The 26388-nt window shown below is 48.0% G+C and overlaps 1 protein-coding gene across 1 annotated transcript in view; it reads left to right on the top strand.

Annotated features, from left to right (window-relative positions):
* The window catches only part of LOC147083074 (NACHT, LRR and PYD domains-containing protein 3-like), a 137019-nt gene that overhangs the window by 97646 nt on the left and 12985 nt on the right, over positions 1 to 26388 (top strand). The window contains exons 4-6 of the mRNA XM_085980282.1: positions 4164 to 4335; positions 4437 to 4502; positions 21365 to 23102. Coding sequence (XP_085836408.1) covers positions 4164 to 4335; positions 4437 to 4502; positions 21365 to 23102 — 1976 coding nt within the window. The remainder of the gene's footprint in view (positions 1 to 4163; positions 4336 to 4436; positions 4503 to 21364; positions 23103 to 26388) is intronic.

The following is a 26388-nucleotide window of genomic DNA, read 5'->3' on the forward strand; positions in this document are numbered from 1 at the left end:
ACGATACCGGGTATTCTCTACCATCGACCTCAAGTCGGCCTACCACCAACTCCCTATCCGCCCCGAGGACCGCCAGTATACCGCCTTCGAGGCGAATGGCTGCCTCTACCACTTCCTTAGGGTCCCCTTCGGCGTCACCAACGGGGTTTCGGTCTTCCAAAGGGAGATGGACCGGATGGTTGACCAGAACAGGCTGCAAGCCACGTTCCCCTATCTAGATAACGTCACCATCTGCGGCCGCGACCGGCAAGACCATGACGTTAATCTGGAAAGATTCCTCCGTACGGCCCAACGGCTGAACCTCACCTACAATAAGGAGAAATGTGTGTTTAACACCTCGCGCCTTGCCATCCTCGGCTGCGTAGTAGAGAACGGAGTCATCGGCCCTGATCCCGAAAGAATGCGCCCCCTCATGGAGCTACCCCTCCCACACTGTCCAAAGGCGCTGAAGAGAACCCTGGGGCTCTTCGCCTACTATGCCCAATGGGTGCCGAATTATGCGGACAAAGCCAGACCCCTCATGAAGTCCACATCCTTCCCCCTGATGGCAGAAGCGTGCGCGGCCTTCTCCCTCATCAAGGGAGACATTGCTAAGGCCACTATGCACGCGGTGGATGAGTCCATCCCCTTCCAAGTGGAGAGCGATGCATCCGACTTCGCCCTAGCCGCTACCCTCAACCACGAGGGGAGACCGGTGGCCGCCTTCTCAAGGACCCTACAGGGCCCTGAGATCCGACACTCTTCGGTCGAGAAGGAGGCCCAGGCGATTGTGGAGGCGGTACGCCGCTGGAGGCATTACCTCGCAGGCAAGCGATTTACCCTCCTCACCGACCAGCGTTCGGTCGCTTTTATGTTTAATAACAAGCTGAGGGGTAAAATCAAGAACGACAAGATCTTGAGGTGGAGAATCGAGCTATCCACCTACGATTATGATATCTTGTACCGGCCTGGTAAGCTGAACGAACCCCCCGATGCTCTATCGCGAATTACATGCGCCAACGCGCAAACTGATAGACTTCAGACCCTCCACAATGACCTCTGCCACCCTGGGGTCACCAGACTTTACCACTTCATTAAGGCCCGCAACCTGCCCTACTCCATCGAGGAGGTCAGGACCAGGAACTGCCAGGCCTGTGCCGAGTGCAAACCGCACTTCTTTAGACCGGACAGAGCAAGCCTGATCAAGGCAACCCGCCCCTTCGAGCGCTTGAGCATCGATTTTAAGGGGCCCCTCCCGTCCTCTGACCGTAATGTGTACTTCCTCAACATTGTTGATGAGTACTCCCGTTTCCCCTTTGCCTTCCCCTGCCCAGACATGACCAGTACCACGGTCATTAAATGCCTGAACGACCTCTTTGCCTTGTTCGGGTTCTCAAACTATATACATAGTGACCGGGGCTCCTCCTTCATGAGCGAGGAACTCCGCCAGTTCCTACTAGCGAGAGGTATTGCTGCAAGCAGGACCACCAGCTACAACCCCCGAGGGAACGGCCAGGTGGAAAGAGAGAACGCGACTGTATGGAAGGCCGTCCTCTTAGCCTTAAAGTCTAAGGGCCTCCCAACCTCCCGCTGGCAGGAAGTCCTCCCGGCAGCGCTGCATTCCACCCGGTCACTACTCTGCACTGCCATTAACGCCACCCCCCATGAACGAATGTTTGTTTTCCCCAGGAAGTCGACTACAGGAACCACGCTACCAACCTGGCTGACCTCTCCGGGACCTGTCTTGCTGCGAAAGCACGTGAGGGCCCATAAAATGGACCCCCTGGTCGAGAGGGTGAACCTCCTGCACGCCAACCCCCAGTACGCCTACGTGGCATACCCAGACGGGCGGGAGGATACAGTCTCCTTACGAGACCTCACACCCTCGGGCACTCCGGAGACACCACCTTTACCCCCCCACCACCCCCCCCAATTCTAGCCCAGGTAGACGGTACGCCGGAACCCCAAGAGCCTTCGCCTACCTCGCAGACGCCAGCATTAACACCGGATACCGCAACACCGCCGCTGCGACGATCAGAAAGGCTTACGAGGCCTCCGGACAGACTGACATACCAGAACTGGTAGTACACTTCACCCCGCCGGACTCCAATCTAAACAAGGGGTGAATGTGGTAAACCACTTTTATCGTTCACTATCGTTACACTATAGTTATCACTGTTAGATCGTTTCCCTATAGTTATCACTGTTCACATTGTTATCACTGTACGAGGTCGCCTCTTGTCACACTGTTATACCTGGGCTGACCACTGCCGACTCCGCCCATGGCTCCACCTACCTGCCCAGGTATAAAGGTGGTCGACTGGCTGGTATTCCTCCTTGTTGGATCCGATCACCCACGAGGGTGGGCTCTGTTATTTAGCCAATAAAAACCTATAGTTACTTTCTTAACTCGTCGCTTTTCATTGGATGAATTGATAGGTATATCAGGACCTTTAGCATTTGCTGTGCCCAGTTCGTTCATTTGTTTCTTGATACTGAAATGCGGGGGAACTCTGCACTAAATCTCACACCTACTGTACATTCTGGAACTTTTGTCACCTTTAGTGCTTCCTCCAAGTTGTGCTCAAAATGGAGGAGCACTGATTCATCGGCTGAGGGAGGGCGGTAGGTGGTAATCAGCAGGAGGTTTCCTTGCCCATGTTTGACCTGAAGGCATGAGATTTCCTTGGCTCTGGAGTCAATGTTAATGACACGAAGGACACTTGCATCTGAGGGTACATCACTGCGCCCACCACTGGTGGGTCTGTCCTGTCCGATGACTGCTGATGGAGGTACCTGGGACTTTGCCTAATAACTATGATTTTAAATGTATCACTACGTCACACAGTTGCTTGACTAATGTGTGGTCCACTTCTCCCTACTTTGGCACCAGTCCCCAGGAGTTAATGAGGAGGGCTTTGCAGGCTTGACTGGGCTGGGTGTTCCTTTGTGGTGTCCGAATCCAATGCCGAAGCTGAGCGGTCCGCCCAGTTTTATTCTTCTGTATCCTTCTTTCGAGAGGCTTTCTAGGCCATTTCAGAGGCCATCACATTGGTGAAGGACTGGAGTCACGTATAGACCAGGTATAAAGGGCATTGGGTTTTACAACAATCTTTACTAATCAGCTTTTTGTTTTGAAATGTTTCAAATTTGAATTCAAATTCATGAAACGTCCACGATGATATTTGGACCGTTATCTCAGGATTACTTGTCCAGTAACATAACCAACAGGCTATCGTTCTCCACACCTCACCCTCTCTATATCATTACCCGTCCAGTAACATAACCAACAGGCTATCGTTCTCCACACCTCGCCCTCTCCATATCGTTACCCATCCAGTAACATAACCAACAGGCTATCGTTCTCCACACCTCGCCCTCTCTATCATTACTCGTCCAGTAACATAACTAACAGGCTATCGTTCTCGACGTCTCATCATCTCTGTGTCCATTGTCTGATTGCACCTCTGAAGTGCCTTTCGACGCTTTCTTTTCTGCATTAAAGGTGTTATATAAATGTAATCTTTGATGATGAAAGTCCTGACTACACCAACCCCATTGCTGGATATCTGTTCCCAGTTACCGAGGTTTCATACCGGCAGCGGATGTGTAAAATAACGGGTGTCGGACATTTCAATTACCCGGGGGGGAAAGCGATTAGATTTTTCATTATTTTTATTGGTCGATTCCCCAGCCCTACACCAACAGTGATTGTTTCGATTAGTCAGTGTAATTTCTCAGGCAGTTTTCTAGCTGTTTCTCTCACTTCAGATTCGTTCCTTCCGTGCCACTACAGTTCTGACTCGCTTTTTTATTTCTCGGGAAATCGCAAAGTGCAGCAGCAGGAAAAACTGAGAGAAATTCTATCTGTCAGTCAGTAATCTGATGTCATGTTGGACACTGAAGGACAGAGACAAATAATCACGTTAAAACTGCTGCAGATTCTCAGTGATTCCTCACTCTCCGAGAACTATAATTCATCAAATTTCTTTGCCATTAATGACTGAATCAAGATGTTTACAGAATATTCAGCCCATGTTCAGAATGGATCAGAACCCGGCACAGTGACTGCTTCCTGTGCTCAACAACTGGGAGATCCCATCACTGAGCAGATCCTTTCCTTCTCATTCTCGGTGTTTATATTTCACTCAGCTCCTCAATTCATTCATTACTATTCTTTACAGAAAGTCACTGAGCTCGCGGAGAAGGGAAACCGGGCGGGCAGTTCCAAACTTCTCCTAACTCTGGTGATGGAGAAAGGCTCTCGGGCCCGAAGGGTGATGTGGGAATCCTTTGTGAAAATGCGCCATGGGGTACCAAAGCTGAACAAAATACTGAAAGAAATACAGGAACTTGGTACGGTAAAATCACACGCTGAATTCAATTTCACATTCAAACAGGATTTTACTATAATATTACACAGATCTGATTTCATGAACACTAATTGATTTAAACAGGTTCTGAACCATTTGATTACATGAACATGGCACGAGGTTTATCCGAAGTACCCAGACACCTGAGAGGTAAGTGATGAAATGGAGATTTGAAACCGTTTATCTCACGATAGAATCCAAATATTTGACTGGAGCTGATTTGTTTAAATGTTGTCAGAATCTGTGAATGAGAAGGTCCAAGGCTCAGGGAATAGGATTGAACATTATTTGGATTCGTGATTAATCCACAAAAGTTCTGCATAGATTCAATTCACAAATAAAGCCGATTTTTGAATTATTGGTAAATTTGCTGGTCTTGTATGCTGCAGTTAATCCAACTGCACATTGCCTACACCTGGCAGGATCCTGATACACTGTGAAACCCCATACACACCTGGCAGGATCCTGATACACTGTGAAACCCCATACACACCTGGCAGGATCCTGATACACTGTGAAACCCCATACACACCTGGCAGGATCCTGATACACTGTGAAACCCCACACACACCTGGCAGGATCCTGATACACTGTGAAACCCCATACACACCTGGCAGGATCCTGATACACTGTGAAACCCCATACACACCTGGCAGGATCCTGATACACTGTGAAACCCCATACACACCTGGCAGAATCCTGATACACTGTGAAACCCCATAAACACCTGGCAGGATCCTGATACACTGTGAAACCCCATACACACCTGGCAGAATCCTGATACACTGTGAAACCCCATAAACACCTGGCAGGATCCTGATACACTGTGAAACCCCATACACACCTGGCAGGATCCTGATACACTGTGAAACCCCATAAACACCTGGCAGGATCCCGATACACTGTGAAACCCCATACACACCTGGCAGGATCCTGATACACTGTGAAACCCCATACACACCTGGCAGGATCCTGATACACTGTGAAACCCCATAAACACCTGGCAGGATCCCGATACACTGTGAAACCCCATACACACCTGGCAGGATCCTGATACACTGTGAAACCCCATACACACCTGGCAGGATCCTGATACACTGAAACCCCATACACACCTGGCAGGATCCTGATACACTGTGAAACCCCATACACACCTGGCAGGATCCTGATACACTGTGAAACCCCATACACACCTGGCAGGATCCTGATACACTGAAACCCCATACACACCTGGCAGGAACCTGATACACTGAAACCCCATACACACCTGGCAGGATCCTGATACACTGTGAAACCCCATACACACCTGGCAGGATCCTGATACACTGTGAAACCCCATACACACCTGGCAGGATCCTGATACACTGAAACCCCATACACACCTGGCAGGATCCTGATACACTGAAACCCCATACACACCTGGCAGGATCCTGATACACTGTGAAACCCCATACACACCTGGCAGGATCCTGATACACTGAAACCCCATACACACCTGGCAGGATCCTGATACACTGTGAAACCCCATACACACCTGGCAGAATCCTGATACACTGTGAAACCCCATAAACACCTGGCAGGATCCCGATACACTGTGAAACCCCATAAACACCTGGCAGGATCCTGATACACTGTGAAACCCCATACACACCTGGCAGGATCCTGATACACTGTGAAACCCCATACACACCTGGCAGGATCCCGATACACTGCGAAACCCCATACACACCTGGCAGGATCCCGATACACTGCGAAACCCCATACACACCTGGCAGGATCCCGATACACTGCGAAACCCCATACACACCTGGCAGGATCCTGATACACTGCGAAACCCCATACACACCTGGCAGGATCCTGATACACTGTGAAACCCCATACACACCTGGCAGGATCCTGATACACTGCGAAACCCCATACACACCTGGCAGGATCCTGATACACTGCGAAACCCCATACACACCTGGCAGGATCCTGATACACTGCGAAACCCCATACACACCTGGCAGGATCCTGATACACTGCGAAACCCCATACACACCTGGCAGGATCCTGATACACTGTGAAACCCCATACACACCTGGCAGGATCCTGATACACTGTGAAACCCCATACACACCTGGCAGGATTCCAATACACTGAAACCACATACACACCTGGCAGGATCCTGATACACTGAAACCCCATGCACACCAGGCAGGATCCTGATACACTGTGAAACCCCATGCACACCTGGCAGGATCCCGATACACTGTGAAACCCCATACACACCTGGCAGGATCCTGATACACTGTGAAACCCCATACACACCAGGCAGGATCCTGATACACTGTGAAACCCCATACACACCTGGCAGGATCCTGATACACTGTGAAACCCCATACACACCAGGCAGGATCCTGATACACTGTGAAACCCCATACACACCTGGCAGGATCCCGATACACTGTGAAACCCCATACACACCTGGCAGGATCCTGATACACTGTGAAACCCCAGACACACCTGGCAGGATCCTGATACACTGTGAAACCCCATACACACCTGGCAGGATCCTGATACACTGTGAAACCCCATACACACCTGGCAGGATCCTGATACACTGTGAAACCCCATACACACCTGGCAGGATCCTGATACACTGTGAAACCCCATACACACCAGGCAGGATCCTGATACACTGTGAAACCCCATACACACCTGGCAGGATCCTGATACACTGTGAAACCCCATACACACCTGGCAGGATCCTGATACACGGTGAAACCCCATACACACCTGGCAGGATCCTGATACACTGTGAAACCCCATACACACCTGGCAGGATCCTGATACACTGTGAAACCCCATACACACCAGGCAGGATCCTGATACACTGTGAAACCCCATACACACCTGGCAGGATCCCGATACACTGTGAAACCCCATACACACCTGGCAGGATCCTGATACACTGTGAAACCCCATACACACCAGGCAGGATCCTGATACACTGTGAAACCCCATACACACCTGGCAGGATCCTGATACACTGTGAAACCCCATACACACCTGGCAGGATCCCGATACACTGTGAAACCCCATACACACCTGGCCAGATCATTATACCGTGTGAAACCCCATACACACCTGGCAGGATCCCGATACACTGTGAAACCCCATACACACCTGGCAGGATCCTGATACACTGTGAAACCCCATACACACCTGGCAGGATCCTGATACACTGTGAAACCCCATACACACCTGGCAGGATCCCGATACACTGTGAAACCCCATACACACCTGGCAGGATCCCGATACACTGTGAAACCCCGTACACACCTGGCAGAATCCTGATACACTGTGAAACCCCGTACACACCTGGCAGGATCCTGATACACTGTGAAACCCCATACACACCTGGCAGGATCCTGATACACTGTGAAACCCCATACACACCTGGCAGGATCCTGATACACTGTGAAACCCCACACACACCAGGCAGGATCCCGATACACTGTGAAACCCCATACACACCTGGCAGGATCCTGATACACTGTGAAACCCCATACACACCTGGCAGGATCCTGATACACTGTGAAACCCCATACACACCAGGCAGGATCCTGATACACTGTGAAACCCCATACACACCAGGCAGGATCCCGATACACTGTGAAACCCCATACACACCTGGCCAGATCATTATACTGTGTGAAACCCCATACACACCTGGCAGGATCCTGATACACTGTGAAACCCCATACACACCTGGCAGGATCCTGATACACTGTGAAACCCCATACACACCTGGCAGGATCCTGATACACTGTGAAACCCCATACACACCTGGCAGGATCCTGATACACTGTGAAACCCCACACACACCAGGCAGGATCCCGATACACTGTGAAACCCCATACACACCTGGCAGGATCCTGATACACTGTGAAACCCCATACACACCTGGCAGGATCCTGATACACTGTGAAACCCCATACACACCAGGCAGGATCCTGATACACTGTGAAACCCCATACACACCAGGCAGGATCCCGATACACTGTGAAACCCCATACACACCTGGCCAGATCATTATACTGTGTGAAACCCCATACACACCTGGCAGGATCCCGATACACTGTGAAACCCCATACACACCTGGCAGGATCCTGATACACTGTGAAACCCCACACACACCTGGCAGGATCCTGATACACTGTGAAACCCCAGACACACCTGGCAGGATCCTGATACACTGTGAAACCGCATACACACCTGGCAGGATCCTGATACACTGTGAAACCCCATACACACCTGGCAGGATCCTGATACACTGTGAAACCCCACACACACCTGGCCAGACGATTATACCGTGTGAAACGAATGCCTTTGTGCCTGATGTGGATGTTATCTCTGCCCCTGGGCAGCTATTCAGCACAAACTGTGGTAAGTGTTGGAGAATTGGGAAAAGGTTAAGCATTACCATTGTACATCACCTCATGAACATCCGATAGTGTTCGCTCTAATCTGAGAAGATGTTCAGAGTTTCACAATCAAACATTCACTGAGGAGGAACATGAGCAATAGGCCATGTTCTGGGTGATTTGAAATTGACTGTGCCGATTACCTCTGGCAGTAAAACAGACAAACTAGGCACAGAGAATCTTGTTGTACTGAAAGAACCGTCATTTCATTCAGGGGGATTTTGAATCCCAATTTAATTATTATCACAAACATATTTAGAATTTTCAAAACTACATTATCGGCAACTCGTATCCAAATGAAACGATGGAGTTTAATAATAGTAACTGTTGAAATGAAGTCTGTCTTCCCTAATGTAATACTGAGTGAAGTGGGTGGTAGTTCTAGTTCTGATTCTGATCGGTTATCTGATGAGACTGTTACCTAAAAATAATATAAATGTAAAATTACTGAAAGCTGATCGCATTTTCTGAAACACAACAGGAGGATGTTTAGGGGAACAAAAGGCTACTTTGGTCCAAACCAGTCTGTCCCTGTTCGAGATGAACTCACCTTCCTCTCTTCAGCTTATCCACAGAAATACAACCAATTGTCTCTTGTCCCCAATCACACTGCCCCTTAGTGTCCTCCTGGTAACTGGTCTCCCACTCTACTACCCTTCAGTGAAAAATATTACCCTGATTTCACACACAAACACAACCAATTGTCTCTTGTCCCCAATCACACTGCCCCTTAGTGTCCTCCCTGGTAACTGGTCTCCCACTCTACTACCCTTCAGTGAGAAATATTACCCTGATTTCGCACAGAAACACAACCAATTGTCTCTTGTCCCCAATCACACTGCCCCTTAGTGTCCTCCCTGGTAACTGGTCTCCCACTCTACTACCCTTCAGTGAAAAATATTACCCTGATTTCACACACAAACACAACCAATTGTCTCTTGTCCCCAATCACACTGCCCCTTAGTGTCCTCCCTGGTAACTGGTCTCCCACTCTACTACCCTTCAGTGAGAAATATTACCCTGATTTCACACAGAAAACACAACCAATTGTCTCTTGTCCCCAATCACACTGCCCCTTAGTGTCCTCCCTGGTAACTGGTCTCCCACTCTACTACCCTTCAGTGAGAAATATTACCCTGATTTCACACAGAAACACAACCAATTGTCTCTTGTCCCCAATCACACTGCCCCTTAGTGTCCTCCCTGGTAACTGGTCTCCCACTCTACTACCCTTCAGTGAAAAATATTACCCTGATTTCACACAGAAACACAACCAATTGTCTCCTGTCCCCATCACACCTGCCCCTTAGTGCCCTCCCTGGTAACTGGTCTCCCACTCTACTACCCTTCAGTGAAAAATATTACCCTGATTTCACACAGAAACACAACCAATTGTCTCTTGTCCCCAATCACACTGCTCCTTAGTGTCCTCCCTGGTAACTGGTCTCCCACTCTACTACCCTTCAGTGAGAAATATTACCCTGATTTCACACAGAAACACAACCAATTGTCTCTTGTCCCCAATCACACTGCCCCTTAGTGTCCTCCCTGGTAACTGGTCTCCCACTCTACTACCCTTTAGTGAGAAATATTACCCTGATTTCACACAGAAACACAACAATTGTCTCTTGTCCCCAATCACACTGCCCCTTAGAGTCCTCCCTGGTAACTGGTCTCCACTCTACTACCCTTCAGTGAGAAATATTACCCTGATTTCACACAGAAACACAACCAATTGTCTCTTGTCCCCAATTACACTGCCCCTCAGTGTCCTCCCTGGTAACTGGTCTCCCACTCTACTACCCTTCAGTGAAAAAATATTACCCTGATTTCACACAGAAACACAACCAATTGTCTCTTGTCCCCAATCACACTGCCCCTTAGTGTCCTCCCTGGTAACTGGTCTCCCACTCTACTACCCTTCAGTGAAAAATATTACCCTGATTTCACACAGAAACACAACCAATTGTCTCTTGTCCCCAATCACACTGCCCCTTAGTGTCCTCCCTGGTAACTGGTCTCCCACTCTACTACCCTTCAGTGAAAAATATTACCCTGATTTCACACAGAAACACAACCAATTGTCTCTTGTCCCCAATCACACTGCCCCTTAGTGTCCTCCCTGGTAACTGGTCTCCCACTCTACTACCCTTCAGTGAAAAATATTACCCTGATTTCACACAGAAACACAACCAATTGTCTCTTGTCCACAATCACACTGCCCCTTAGTGTCCTCCCTGGTAACTGGTCTCCCACTCTACTACCCTTCAGTGAGAAATATTACCCTGATTTCGCACAGAAACACAACCAATTGTCTCTTGTCCCCAATCACACTGCCCCTTAGTGTCCTCCCTGGTAACTGGTCTCCCACTCTACTACCCTTCAGTGAGAAATATTACCCTGATTTCACACAGAAACACAACCAATTGTCTCCTGTCCCCAATCACACTGCCCCTTAGTGTCCTCCCTGGTAACTGGTCTCCCACTCTACTACCCCTTCAGTGAAAAATATTACCCTGATTTCACACAGAAACACAACCAATTGTCTCTTGTCCCCAATCACACTGCCCCTTAGTGTCCTCCCTGGTAACTGGTCTCACACTCTACTACCCTTCAGTGAAAAATATTACCCCTGATTTCACACAGAAACACAACCAATTGTCTCTTGTCCCCAATCACACTGCCCCTTAGTGTCCTCCCTGGTAACTGGTCTCCCACTCTACTACCCTTCAGTGAAAAATATTACCCTGATTTCACACAGAAACACAACCAATTGTCTCTTGTCCCCAATCACACTGCCCCTTAGTGTCCTCCCTGGTAACTGGTCTCCCACTCTACTACCCTTCAGTGAAAAATATTACCCTGATTTCACACAGAAACACAACCAATTGTCTCTTGTCCCCAATCACACTGCCCCTTAGTGTCCTCCCTGGTAACTGGTCTCCCACTCTACTACCCTTCAGTGAAAAATATTACCCTGATTTCACACAGAAACACAACCAATTGTCTCTTGTCCCCAATCACACTGCCCCTTAGTGTCCTCCCTGGTAACTGGTCTCCCACTCTACTACCCTTCAGTGAGAAATATTACCCTGATTTCACACAGAAACACAACCAATTGTCTCTTGTCCCCAATCACACTGCCCCTTAGTGTCCTCCCTGGTAACTGGTCTCCCACTCTACTACCCTTCAGTGAAAATATTACCCTGATTTCACACAGAAACACAACCAATTGTCTCTTGTCCCCAATCACACTGCCCCTTAGTGTCCTCCCTGGTAACTGGTCTCCCACTCTATTACCCTTCAGTGAGAAATATTACCCTGATTTCACACAGAAACACAACCAATTGTCTCTTGTCCCCAATCACACTGCCCTTAGTGTCCTCCCTGGTAACTGGTCTCCCACTCTACTACCCTTCAGTGAAAAATATTACCCTGATTTCACACAGAAACACAACCAATTGTCTCTTGTCCCCAATCACACTGCCCCTTAGTGTCCTCCCTGGTAACTGGTCTCCCACTCTACTACCCTTCAGTGAAAAATATTACCCTGATTTCACACAGAAACACAACCAATTGTCTCTTGTCCCCAATCACACTGCCCCTTAGTGTCCTCCCTGGTAACTGGTCTCCCACTCTACTACCCTTCAGTGAAAAATATTACCCTGATTTCACACAGAAACACAACCAATTGTCTCTTGTCCCAATCACACTGCCCCTTAGTGTCCTCCCTGGTAACTGGTCTCCCACTCTATTACCCTTCAGTGAGAAATATTACCCTGATTTCACACAGAAACACAACCAATTGTCTCTTGTCCCCAATCACACTGCCCCTTAGTGTCCTCCCTGGTAACTGGTCTCCCACTCTACTACCCTTCAGTGAGAAATATTACCCTGATTTCACACAGAAACACAACCAATTGTCTCTTGTCCCCAATCACACTGCCCCTTAGTGTCCTCCCTGGTAACTGGTCTCCCACTCTACTACCCTTCAGTGAAAAATATTACCCTGATTTCACACAGAAACACAACCAATTGTCTCTTGTCCCCAATCACACTGCCCCTTAGTGTCCCCCCTGGTAACTGGTCTCCCACTCTACTACCCTTCAGTGAAAAATATTACCCTGATTTCACACAGAAACACAACCAATTGTCTCTTGTCCCCAATCACACTGCCCCTTAGTGTCCTCCCTGGTAACTGGTCTCCCACTCTACGACCCTTCAGTGAGAAATATTACCCTGATTTCACACAGAAACACAACCAATTGTCTCTTGTCCCCAATCACACTGCCCCTTAGTGTCCTCCCTGGTAACTGGTCTCCCACTCTACTACCCTTCAGTGAGAAATATTACCCTGATTTCACACAGAAACACAACCAATTGTCTCTTGTCCCCAATCACACTGCCCCTTAGTGTCCTCCCTGGTAACTGGTCTCCCACTCTACTACCCTTCAGTGAAAAATATTACCCTGATTTCACACAGAAACACAACCAATTGTCTCTTGTCCCCAATCACACTGCCCCTTAGTGTCCTCCCTGGTAACTGGTCTCCCACTCTACTACCCTTCAGTGAGAATATTACCCTGATTTCACACAGAAACACAACCAATTGTCTCTTGTCCCCAATCACACTGCCCCTTAGTGTCCTCCCTGGTAACTGGTCTCCCACTCTACTACCCTTCAGTGAGAAATATTACCCTGATTTCACACAGAAACACAACCAATTGTCTCTTGTCCCCAATCACACTGCCCCTTAGTGTCCTCCCTGGTAACTGGTCTCCCACTCTACTACCCTTCAGTGAAAAATATTACCCTGATTTCACACAGAAACACAACCAATTGTCTCTTGTCCCCAATCACACTGCCCCTTAGTGTCCTCCCTGGTAACTGGTCTCCCACTCTATTACCCTTCAGTGAGAAATATTACCCTGATTTCACACAGAAACACAACCAATTGTCTCTTGTCCCCAATCACACTGCCCCTTAGTGTCCTCCCTGGTAACTGGTCTCCCACTCTACTACCCTTCAGTGAAAAATATTACCCTGATTTCACACAGAAACACAACCAATTGTCTCTTGTCCCCAATCACACTGCCCCTTAGTGTCCTCCCTGGTAACTGGTCTCCCACTCCATTACCCTTCAGTGAAAAATATTACCCTGATTTCACACAGAAACACAACCAATTGTCTCTTGTCCCCAATCACACTGCCCTCAGTGTCCTCCCTGGTAACTGGTCTCCCACTCTACTACCCCTTCAGTGAGAAATATTACCCTGATTTCACACAGAAACACAACCAATTGTCTCTTGTCCCCAATCACACTGCCCCTTAGTGTCCTCCCTGGTAACTGGTCTCCCACTCTACTACCCTTCAGTGAAAAATATTACCCTGATTTCACACAGAAACACAACCAATTGTCTCTTGTCCCCAATCACACTGCCCCTTAGTGTCCTCCCTGGTAACTGGTTCTCCCACTCTACTACCCTTCAGTGAAAAATATTACCCTGATTTTCACACAGAAACACAACCAATTGTCTCTTGTCCCCAATCACACTGCCCCTTAGTGTCCTCCCTGGTAACTGGTCTCCCACTCTACTACCCTTCAGTGAGAAATATTACCCTGATTTCACACAGAAACACAATCAATTGTCTCTTTTCCCCAATCACACTGCCCCTTAGTGTCCTCCCTGGTAACTGGTCTCCCACTCTACTACCCTTCAGTGAGAAATATTACCCTGATTTCACACAGAAACACAACCAATTGTCTCTTGTCCCAAATCACACTGCCCCTTAGTGTCCTCCCTGGTAACTGGTCTCCCACTCTACTACCCTTCAGTGAGAAATATTACCCTGATTTCACACAGAAACACAACCAATTGTCTCTTGTCCCCAATCACACTGCCCCTTAGTGTCCTCCCTGGTAACTGGTCTCCCACTCTACTACCCTTCAGTGAAAAATATTACCCTGATTTCACACAGAAACACAACCAATTGTCTCTTGTCCCCAATCACACTGCCCCTTCGTGTCCTCCCTGGTAACTGGTCTCCCACTCTACTACCCTTCAGTGAAAAATATTACCCTGATTCACACAGAAACACAACCCAATTGTCTCTTGTCCCCAATCACACTGCCCCTTAGTGTCCTCCCTGGTAACTGGTCTCCCACTCTATAACCCTTCAGTGAAAAATATTACCCTGATTTCACACAGAAACACAACCAATTGTCTCTTGTCCCCAATCACACTGCCCCTTAGTGTCCTCCCTGGTAACTGGTCTCCCACTCTGCTACCCTTCAGTGAAAAATATTACCCTGATTTCACACAGAAACACAACCAATTGTCTCTTGTCCCCAATCACACTGCCCCTTAGTGTCCTCCCTGGTAACTGGTCTCCCACTCTACTACCCTTCAGTGAAAAATATTACCCTGATTTCACACAGAAACACAACCAATTGTCTCTTGTCCCCAATCACACTGCCCCTTAGTGTCCTCCCTGGTAACTGGTCTCCCACTCTACTACCCTTCAGTGAAAAATATTACCCTGATTTCACACAGAAACACAACCAATTGTCTCTTGTCCCCAATCACACTGCCCCTTCGTGTCCTCCCTGGTAACTGGTCTCCCACTCTACTACCCTTCAGTGAAAAATATTACCCTGATTTCACACAGAAACACAACCAATTGTCTCTTGTCCCCAATCACACTGCCCCTTAGTGTCCTCCCTGGTAACTGGTCTCCCACTCTACTACCCTTCAGTGAAAAATATTACCCTGATTTCACACAGAAACACAACCAATTGTCTCTTGTCCCCAATCACACTGCCCCTTCGTGTCCTCCCTGGTAACTGGTCTCCCACTCTACTACCCTTCAGTGAAAAATATTACCCTGATTTCACACAGAAACACAACCAATTGTCTCTTGTCCCCAATCACACTGCCCCTTAGTGTCCTCCCTGGTAACTGGTCTCCCACTCTACTACCCTTCAGTGAAAAATATTACCCTGATTTCACACAGAAACACAACCAATTGTCTCTTGTCCCCAATCACACTGCCCCTTAGTGTCCTCCCTGGTAACTGGTCTCCCACTCTACTACCCTTCAGTGAAAAATATTACCCTGATTTCACACAGAAACACAACCAATTGTCTCTTGTCCCCAATCACACTGCCCCTTAGTGTCCTCCCTGGTAACTGGTCTCCCACTCTACTACCCTTCAGTGAGAAATATTACCCTGATTTCACACAGAAACACAACCAATTGTCTCTTGTCCCCAATCACACTGCCCCTTAGTGTCCTCCCTGGTAACTGGTCTCCCACTCTACTACCCTTCAGTGAGAAATATTACCCTGATTTCACACAGAAACACAACCAATTGTCTCCTGTCCCCAATCACACTGCCCCTTAGTGTCCTCCCTGGTAACTGGTCTCCCACTCTACTACCCTTCAGTGAGAAATATTACCCTGATTTCACACAGAAACACAACCAATTGTCTCTTGTCCCCAATCACACTGCCCCTTAGTGTCCTCCCTGGTAACTGGTCTCCCACTCTACTACCCTTCAGTGAAAAATATTACCCTGATTTCACACAGAAACACAACCAATTGTCTCTTGTCCCCAATCACACTGCCCCTTAGTGTCCTCCCTGGTAACTGGTCTCCCACTCTACTACCCTTCAGTGAAAAATATTACCCTGATTTCACACAGAAACACAACCAATTGTCTCTTGTCCCCAATCACACTGCCCCTTAGTGTCCTCCCTGGTAACTGGTCTCCCACTCTACTACCCTTCAGTGAAAAATATTACCCTGATTTCACACAGAAACACAAGCAATTGTCTCTTGTCCCCAATCACACTGCCCCTTAGTGTCCTCCCTGGTAACTGGTCTCCCACTCTACTACCCTTCAGTGAAAAATATTACCCTGATTTCACACAGAAACACAACCAATTGTCTCTTGTCCCCAATCACACTGCCCCTTAGTGTCCTCCCTGGTAACTGGTCTCCCACTCTACTACCCTTCAGTGAAAAATATTACCCTGATTTCACACAGAAACACAACCAATTGTCTCTTGTCCCCAATCACACTGCCCCTTAGTGTCCTCCCTGGTAACTGGTCTCCCACTCTACTACCCTTCAGTGAAAAATATTACCCTGATTTCACACAGAAACACAACCAATTGTCTCTTGTCCCCAATCACACTGCCCCTTAGTGTCCTCCCTGGTAACTGGTCTCCCACTCTACTACCCTTCAGTGAAAAATATTACCCTGATTTCACACAGAAACACAACCAATTGTCTCTTGTCCCCAATCACACTGCCCCTTAGTGTCCTCCCTGGTAACTGGTCTCCCACTCTACTACCCTTCAGTGAGAAATATTACCCTGATTTCACACAGAAACACAACCAATTGTCTCTTGTCCCCAATCACACTGCCCCTTAGTGTCCTCCCTGGTAACTGGTCTCTCACTCTACTACCCTTCAGTGAGAAATATTACCCTGATTTCACACAGAAACACAACCAATTGTCTCCTGTCCCCAATCACACTGCCCCTTAGTGTCCTCCCTGGTAACTGGTCTCCCACTCTACTACCCTTCAGTGAAAAATATTACCCTGATTTCACACAGAAACACAACCAATTGTCTCTTGTCCCCAATCACACTGCCCCTTAGTGTCCTCCCTGGTAACTGGTCTCCCACTCTACTACCCTTCAGTGAAAAATATTACCCTGATTTCACACAGAAACACAACCAATTGTCTCTTGTCCCCAATCACACTGCCCCTTAGTGTCCTCCCTGGTAACTGGTCTCCCACTCTACTACCCTTCAGTGAAAAATATTACCCTGATTTCACACAGAAACACAACCAATTGTCTCTTGTCCCCAATCACACTGCCCCTTAGTGTCCTCCCTGGTAACTGGTCTCCCACTCTACTACCCTTCAGTGAAAAATATTACCCTGATTTCACACAGAAACACAACCAATTGTCTCTTGTCCCCAATCACACTGCCCCTTAGTGTCCTCCCTGGTAACTGGTCTCCCACTCTACTACCCTTCAGTGAAAAATATTACCCTGATTTCACACAGAAACACAACCAATTGTCTCTTGTCCCCAATCACACTGCCCCTTAGTGTCCTCCCTGGTAACTGGTCTCCCACTCTACTACCCTTCAGTGAAAAATATTACCCTGATTTCACACAGAAACACAACCAATTGTCTCTTGTCCCCAATCACACTGCCCCTTAGTGTCCTCCCTGGTAACTGGTCTCCCACTCTACGACCCTTCAGTGAAAAATATTACCCTGATTTCACACAGAAATACAACCAATTGTCTCTTGTCCCCAATCACACTGCCCCTTAGTGTCCTCCCTGGTAACTGGTCTCCCACTCTACTACCCTTCAGTGAGAAATATTACCCTGATTTCACACAGAAACACAACCAATTGTCTCTTGTCCCCAATCACACTGCCCCTTAGTGTCCTCCCTGGTAACTGGTCTCCCACTCTATTACCCTTCAGTGAGAAATATTACCCTGATTTCACACAGAAACACAACCAATTGTCTCTTGTCCCCAATCACACTGCCCCTTAGTGTCCTCCCTGGTAACTGGTCTCCCACTCTACTACCCTTCAGTGAAAAATATTACCCTGATTTCACACAGAAACACAACCAATTGTCTCTTGTCCCCAATCACACTGCCCCTTAGTGTCCTCCCTGGTAACTGGTCTCTCACTCTACTACCCTTCAGTGAAAAATATTACCCTGATTTCACACAGAAACACAACCAATTGTCTCTTGTCCCCAATCACACTGCCCCTTAGTGTCCTCCCTGGTAACTGGTCTCCCACTCTATTGCCCTTCAGTCAAAAATATTACCCTGATTTCACACACAAACACAACGAATTGTCTCCTGTCCCCAGATAACCTGCCCACGGTCTGATACATTAACAGTGCAAGTTCTGTCCATTCACAGTCTGCCCCTCTCCCAGTGTACACACTACCCCAGATAACCTGCCCACGGTCTGATACAGTAACAGTGCAAGTTCTGTCCATTCACAGTCTGTCCCTCTCACAGTGTACACACTAACCCAGATAACCTGCCCACGGTCTGATACACTAACAGTACAAGTTCTGTCCATTCACAGTCTGTCCCTCTCCCAGTGTACACACTAACCCAGATAACCTGCCCACGGTCTGATACAGTAACAGTGCAAGTTCTGTCCATTCACAGTCTGTCCCTCTCCCAGTGTACACACTAACCTAGATAACCTGCCCACGGTCTGATACAGTAACAGTGCAAGTTCTGTCCATTCACAGTCTGTCCCTCTCCCAGTGTACACACTAACCCAGATAACCTGCCCACGGTCTGATACAGTAACAGGGCAAGTTCTGTCCATTCACAGTCTGTCCCTCTCCCAGTGTACACACTAACACAGATAACCTGCCCGCGGTCTGATACAGTAACAGTGCAAGTTCTGTCCATTCACAGTCTGTCCCTCTCCCAGTGTACACACTAACCTAGATAACCTGCCCACGGTCTGATACAGTAACAGTGCAAGTTCTGTCCATTCACAGTCTGTACCTCTCCCAGTGTACACACTAACCCAGATAACCTGCCCACAGTCTGATACAGTAACAGTGCAAGTTCTGTCCATTCACAGTCTGTCCCTCTCCCAGTGTACACACTAACCCAGATAACCTGCCCACGGTCTGATACAGTAACAGTGCAAGTTCTGTCCATTCACAGTCTGTCCCTCTCCCAGTGTACACACTACCCCAGATAACCTGCCCACGGTCTGATACAGTAACAGTGCAAGTTCTGTCCATTCACAGTCTGTCCCTCTCCCAGTGTACACACTAACCCAGGTAACCTGCCCACGGTCTGATACAGTAACAGTGCAAGTTCTGTCCATTCACAGTCTGTCCCTCTCCCAGTGTACACACTAACCCAGATAACCTGCCCACGGTCTGATACAGTAACAGTGCAAGTTCTGTCCATTCACAGTCTGTCCCTCTCCCAGTGTACACACTAACCCAGATAACCTGCCCACGGTCTGATACAGTAACAGTGCAAGTTCTGTCCATTCACAGTCTGTCCCTCTCCCAGTGTACACACTAACACAGATAACCTGCCCACGGTCTGATACAGTAACAGTGCAAGTTCTGTCCATTCACAGTCTGTCCCTCTCCCAGTGTACACACTAACCCAGATAACCTGCCCACGGTCTGATACAGTAACAGTGCAAGTTCTGTCCATTCACAGTCTGTCCCTCTCCCAGTGTACACACTAACCCAGATAACCTGCCCACGGTCTGATACAGTAACAGTGCAAGTTCTGTCCATTCACAGTCTGTCCCTCTCCCAGTGTACACACTAACCCAGATAACCTGCCCACGGTCTGATACAGTAACAGTGCAAGTTCTGTCCATTCACAGTCTGTCCCTCTCCCAGTGTACACACTAACCCAGATAACCTGCCCACGGTCTGATACAGTAACAGTGCAAGTTCTGTCCATTCACAGTCTGTCCCTCTCCCAGTGTACACACTAACCCAGATAACCTGCCCACGGTCTGATACAGTAACAGTGCAAGTTCTGTCCATTCACAGTCTGTCCCTCTCCCAGTGTACACACTAACCCAGATAACCTGCCCACGGTCTGATACAGTAACAGTGCAAGTTCTGTCCATTCACAGTCTGTCCCTCTCCCAGTGTACACACTAACCCAGATAACCTGCCCACGGTCTGATACAGTAACAGTGCAAGTTCTGTCCATTCACAGTCTGTCCCTCTCCCAGTGTACGCACTAACCCAGATAACCTGCCCACGGTCTGATACAGTAACAGTGCAAGTTCTGTCCATTCACAGTCTGTCCCTCTCCCAGTGTACGCACTAACCCAGATAACCTGCCCACGGTCTGATACAGTAACAGTGCAAGTTCTGTCCATTCACAGTCTGTCCCTCTCCCAGTGTACACACTAACCCAGATAACCTGCCCACGGTCTGATACAGTAACAGTGCAAGTTCTGTCCATTCACAGTCTGTCCCTCTCCCAGTGTACACACTAACCCAGATAACCTGCCCAGGACCAGACACACTAACGGCGGGTCTTCTGCACATTGTCCCTCTCGGTGAGCGATCAATCCCGTTTTCCATTGCTTCAGAATGGAAGCACCACTGACGGTTTCAGAGTTTGATCCACTAGAACTTCTACTGTCATATAAACAGGATCACGTGTGGATTTGTAATGTGATTTCTAAAGCACAGCGCAGGCCGGAGAGTATTAACCATCAGAGGGAAAATATCACCTTCATTGAAACCTCCATGTTCAGTGAATATTAGAATCAAGTGAGGATTTGAAACTTTTCTCGCCCATTGTTCGCTTTCAAGCGAGGTTTCCATTAACTGAGATTTAATTTCTACACGCACGTCTATTGAAGCTGTGAATTAAACCGTGCAATATTTTACTGAACATTCAATGTTATTGAGAAGTTGTTTTTGTCAATACAACTAACATTGAAACCACTTTCTGTCTGTTCTAATTGAAGATGTTCAGCAGAAACACAAGGAAACACTCCGGGTACAAACTGAAACACTGAGAGTGAACACGATCCTAATAAAGGAGAAAGTTAAGATTTTCCAGCTGGTTGATCGATACGCTGAGCTAACGATCATTTCTACTGTTCGAGATCGGACACTTGTAGAACATGAACTGCTGGCAAGAGGCCGAGACCATGAAGAGTGGAGAAAACAACATCTCCGGGGAGTGCTGGAAAAAATCCGAACTGATCAATTGTTCCACAGCAGTTTTTCCCAGAGAGAATCCAAATCTGGGAGTTCAGGAGCAGTGAGCGGAGTCCCGGGGATTGGAAAAACAACAATGATACAAAAGATTGTTCATGACTGGGCCACTGGGAAAATATACCAACACTTTCAATTTGTTTTCAGCTTTAAATTCCGGGATTTGAACGCATTTAACTGTAGAATAAACCTGAGGAATCTGATACTGGATCAGTATCCTTACTTTGGGAATATTCTTAGGGAGCTCTGGAAGAACCCAGAGGTATTGCTGTTTATATTCGATGGTTTGGATGAATTCAAGGACAGGATCGATTTTGCTGACAATCGGAGAAATACTGAACCTCAGCACATGTGCACAGATCCTGAAGACTGGTGTGAAGTGTCTGACATTGTGTACAGTTTAATACAGCACAAGCTGCTCCCAGGATGTTCAGTGCTAGTGACCAGCCGCCCCACTGCATTACATTTATTGGAAAAGGCTGAGATCAGTGTCTGGGCTGAAATCCTGGGATTTGTTGGTGAAGAACGGAAGGAATATTTCAACAAGCTTTTTGAAGATCAGACGGTGGCAGCAGCTGTTTTCAAACACGTGGAGGAGAACGAGATCCTGTACACAATGTGCTACAACCCTTCCTACTGCTTGATCCTCGGTCTGTCACTGGGCCCCTTCTTTACACAAAGAGACAGGAATCAGCAGCGAGTTCCCAAGACCATCACCCAACTATATTCCTACTATATTTACAACATTCTGAAAAACCATGGCCGAGAGATTGCAAGCCCCCGTGATGTGTTACTGAAGCTTGGTGAGATGGCCTTCACAGGAGTCTCCGAGAAGAAGATTGTGTTTGGAAATGGAGATTTGATCAAGTACAATCTACAACCTTCCCAGTTCCTGTCTGGGTTCATGATGGAACTTCTGGAGAGAGATGATTCTGTCCAGAGCGTGGTGTACACATTCCCACACCTCACCATCCAAGAGTTTGTAGCCGCACTCGCACAATTCCTGACTCCAGATCCTGGGGACATCCTGAAACTCCTCAGAGAAGCCCACAGCAAGGAAGATGGGCGATTTGAGATATTTCTCCGTTTTGTTGCTGGTCTCTCCTCCCCACAGGCAGCTCGGCCCCTGGAGGAGTTTCTGGGTCGATTTCTTCATCAAACCACCTGCCGAGTGATTGACTGGGTGAAGGAGAAGATTGAAGGACAGATTGGAGACACAGGGAGTGAAACTGGTCAAAGGGACCTCCTGAACACATTCCACTACCTGTTTGAGTCTCAGAATAAAGCACTGGCTCGGCAAACAGTGGGATCTGTGGAAACACTTACATTTAATAGATTGACATTGACCCCGATTGACTGTGCGGTCCTGTCTCACATCATTGGACTCTGTGATACAATAAAAGACCTCGATCTAGGAGGCTGCTCCATTCAGTGTGAAGGACTCCAGCGGCTGGGACCCATACTGCACAAATGCCGGGTGTTGAGGTAACTGTTTATTTGTCTCTAACTGTTGGGTGAATTGTAGAACAGTCACGGATTGTGTTGTTGCTCCGTAATGTAGGGAAACAAACAGTTCAGTTAAACCAGGGAGAAGCGGATTCAACACAAATATGACCAATAATAAGAGGATCGGTCAGTAATTCCCTCAGGACTGGAGAATCTAAAATGGATCCTTGTGAACAAGTAGGGATTTTACAGTCTTTATCGGATCAGCAGATACAGGTCACAGAGAGTCTGATAATTACAATAAGTCACATTTAATAAGACTGGATAGCGGAAGATAAACATAAAATAGAATCTGGCAGTAAAGATAAAATTAATGTAAAATATTTTCCACATCCACCATTTCAACTAGAAACAGGAGAGAAACCCGAGTTTAAATCACTAACAGTTCGATATTTACTCCAATACCGTGCAGGGTGTGTCCTGTCGAGGGGGTAGTTTCCTGGATTGGGAATATTGGGGAATCGGGAATTCTTTCAGCTGTAAATGTTTACAATTATTCACAGTCCTGAACATTGAGTAAAGGTTGATATTCAGGATCTTAAACCTGCCGGTGAAAAGGTTCCAATCTAACCGGAGTACAGACACACACCGGCCAGCGGTGGGGCCTCGCACACAGCGGGCGGCTCCTGGGTAAACCGGGGGCAGTGAACCCGGGAATTCCCCATAATCCACCCCCTGTGTGTGAGGCCCCGCTCGGGGAGGGAACTTCCGAAAATTCCCCAAAAACTGTCGGGCCAGTTACCCCGAAATAAATGTAGAGCCAGTTTAATAATGGGAATAAAGTGAGAGATTCCCCTCCCCTATAAACTAGGAGCACAGGGACATTTAAAACTTGTAACGGGACAGAATAAACTCTCTTGCTGCTATTGACAAACATTCACTATAAGCCCTCTGACTCCCACAGCTACCTGGAATACACTTCCTCCCACCTCACTTCCTGTAAGGACGCTGGCCCATTCTCCCAGTTTTTCTGATGATGCCACGTTCCATCCAGTGCTTCCGACATGTCTTCCTTTTCCCTCAACCGAGGATTCCCCTCTACCGTGGTTGACGCGGCTCTTGACCGTGTCTGTTCTGTTTCCCACACTTCTGCTCTCACCCCTGCCCCTCCCTCCCAGAACCACGATAGGTTCCCCTTGTCTTCACCTTTCACCCCACCAGCCTCCACATTTAATCTCTCCTGTCTTCCACCCTATCACAGACCTTCCCTTTTGTTCTGTCCTCCGCTCCCCCCACCTTTCCCGGCCCCGACACTTGCTTAAACATCTGTTACATCTGTAACTTGTTCCAGTTCTGACGAGGGGTCCTTGTCCTGAAACATTAACTCTGTTTCTCTCTCTCTAGATGCTGCCTGACCTGCTGGGTATTTCCAGCATTTCCTGTTTTTATTTCAGAATAAATTCTCCTTGTTATATAAAATCCTGGGGGGCGGATTTTACAGCAGCAGTGAGCGTTTCACAATATAACTCACCCAGAGTTATTGTACAGATTAATATAATGCACAGAGTAGAAAGCACAGGGAATCACCGCTTTATCATTTAATTCTGGGAAATTCGACCGATTCCCATAAAATCCGGGATTTAAGGAGCAGCAGAACTGAGACAAGTTTCTCCAAACATGACGAGGCCGGTCACTGAGCTCCAGGAGGGTAATTCTCATCATCAGGGAATGAGACCGGACTGAGGGACATTTAAAGGCTCCACACAGACAGCACTTTATTTAATAAATACATTAACGGACAGTCCCTGAATATATGGGCAGTTGGACAGAGTGAGATACATTCCCAGTGAGGGGGGAATTTCGCAGGGGTCAGCGGGCGCGATCAGTGGCGGGTCGGGTGGGAAAATGGATTTTTCCCCAGTGGGTCGGGACCTCGCTGTCAACCCGCCACCACGTGCCTTTCCCAAATGTCAGGTCTGTCAGAGCAGAGCAGACCCGACACGTTGCGGCGGGGGAGGCAATTCAGGTCATTATAACCTTGTTAACAGAGGATTACAGTAACAACTATTTTCAGCTCGCCTTCAGAGTTTACATAGAAACATGGAAGATAGGAGCAGGAGTAGGCCAATCGGCCCCTCGAGCCTGCTCCGCCATTCAATGCGATCATGGCTGATCATCCAAATTCAGTACCCGGTCCCTGCTTTCTCCCCATACCCCTTGATCCCTTTAGCCTTAAGAAATATATCCAACTCCTCCTTGAATATCACAGAAATCACAGAAACCCCACAGTGCAGATAGAGGCCATTTCGGCCCATCGAGCCTGCACCGACACATATCCCACCCGATCCCCGTAATCCCTACACCAACACATATCCCACCCTATCCCTGTAACCCCACGTATTTAATCCCCCTAACACTAAGGGTCAATTTATCATAGCCAATCAACCTAACTCGCGCATCTTTGGACTGTGGGAGGAAACCGGAGCACCCGGAGGAAACCCACGCAAACACGGGGAGAATGTGCAAACTCCACACAGACAGTCGCCCGAGGCCGGATTCGAACCCGGGTCCCTGGCGCTGTGAGGCAACAGTGCTAACCACTATGCCACCGTTTATTGGCCTCTGCTGCCCTCTGTGGTGGAGAATTCCACAGGTTCACCACTCTCTGGGTGAAGAAATTCCTCCTCATTTCTGTCCTAAAAGGTCTACCCCTTATCCTTTAGACTGTGACCCCTGGTTCTGGACTCCCCCGCCATCGGGAACATCCTTCCTGCATCTAGTCTGTCTAGTCCGGTTAGAATTTTATAAGTTTCAATGAGATCCCCTCTCATTCTTCTAAACTCCAGCGAGTACAAGCCCAATCGACCCAATCTCTCTTCATACGTCATTCCTGCCATCCCAGGTATCAGCCTGGTGAATCTTCGCTGCACTCCTTCCATGGCAAGAAAATCCTTCCTCAGATAAGGCGACCAAAACTGCACACAATACTCAAGGTGCGGCCTCACCAAGGCCCTGTACAACTGCAGCAAGACCTCCTTGTTCCTGTACTCAAACCCTCTCGCTACGAAGGCCAACATACCATTTGCCGCCTTAACCGCCTGCTGTACCTGCATGCTTACCTTCAGCGACTGGTGCACAAGGACACCCAGGTCTCATTGCACTTCCCCTTCTCCCAATCTATTGCCATTCAGATAATAATCTGCCTTCCTGTTTTTGACACCAAAGTGGATAACCTCACATTTATCCACGTTGTATTGCATCTGCCATGCTTCTGCCCAATCACCCAACCTGTCCAAATCATCCTGTAGTTTCTCGGCATCCTCCT

Source organism: Somniosus microcephalus, unplaced genomic scaffold (genome assembly GCF_052327205.1).
Source record: "Somniosus microcephalus isolate GS21.2 unplaced genomic scaffold, FLI_Smic_1.0 scaffold98, whole genome shotgun sequence".
Classification (NCBI taxonomy): domain Eukaryota; kingdom Metazoa; phylum Chordata; class Chondrichthyes; order Squaliformes; family Somniosidae; genus Somniosus; species Somniosus microcephalus.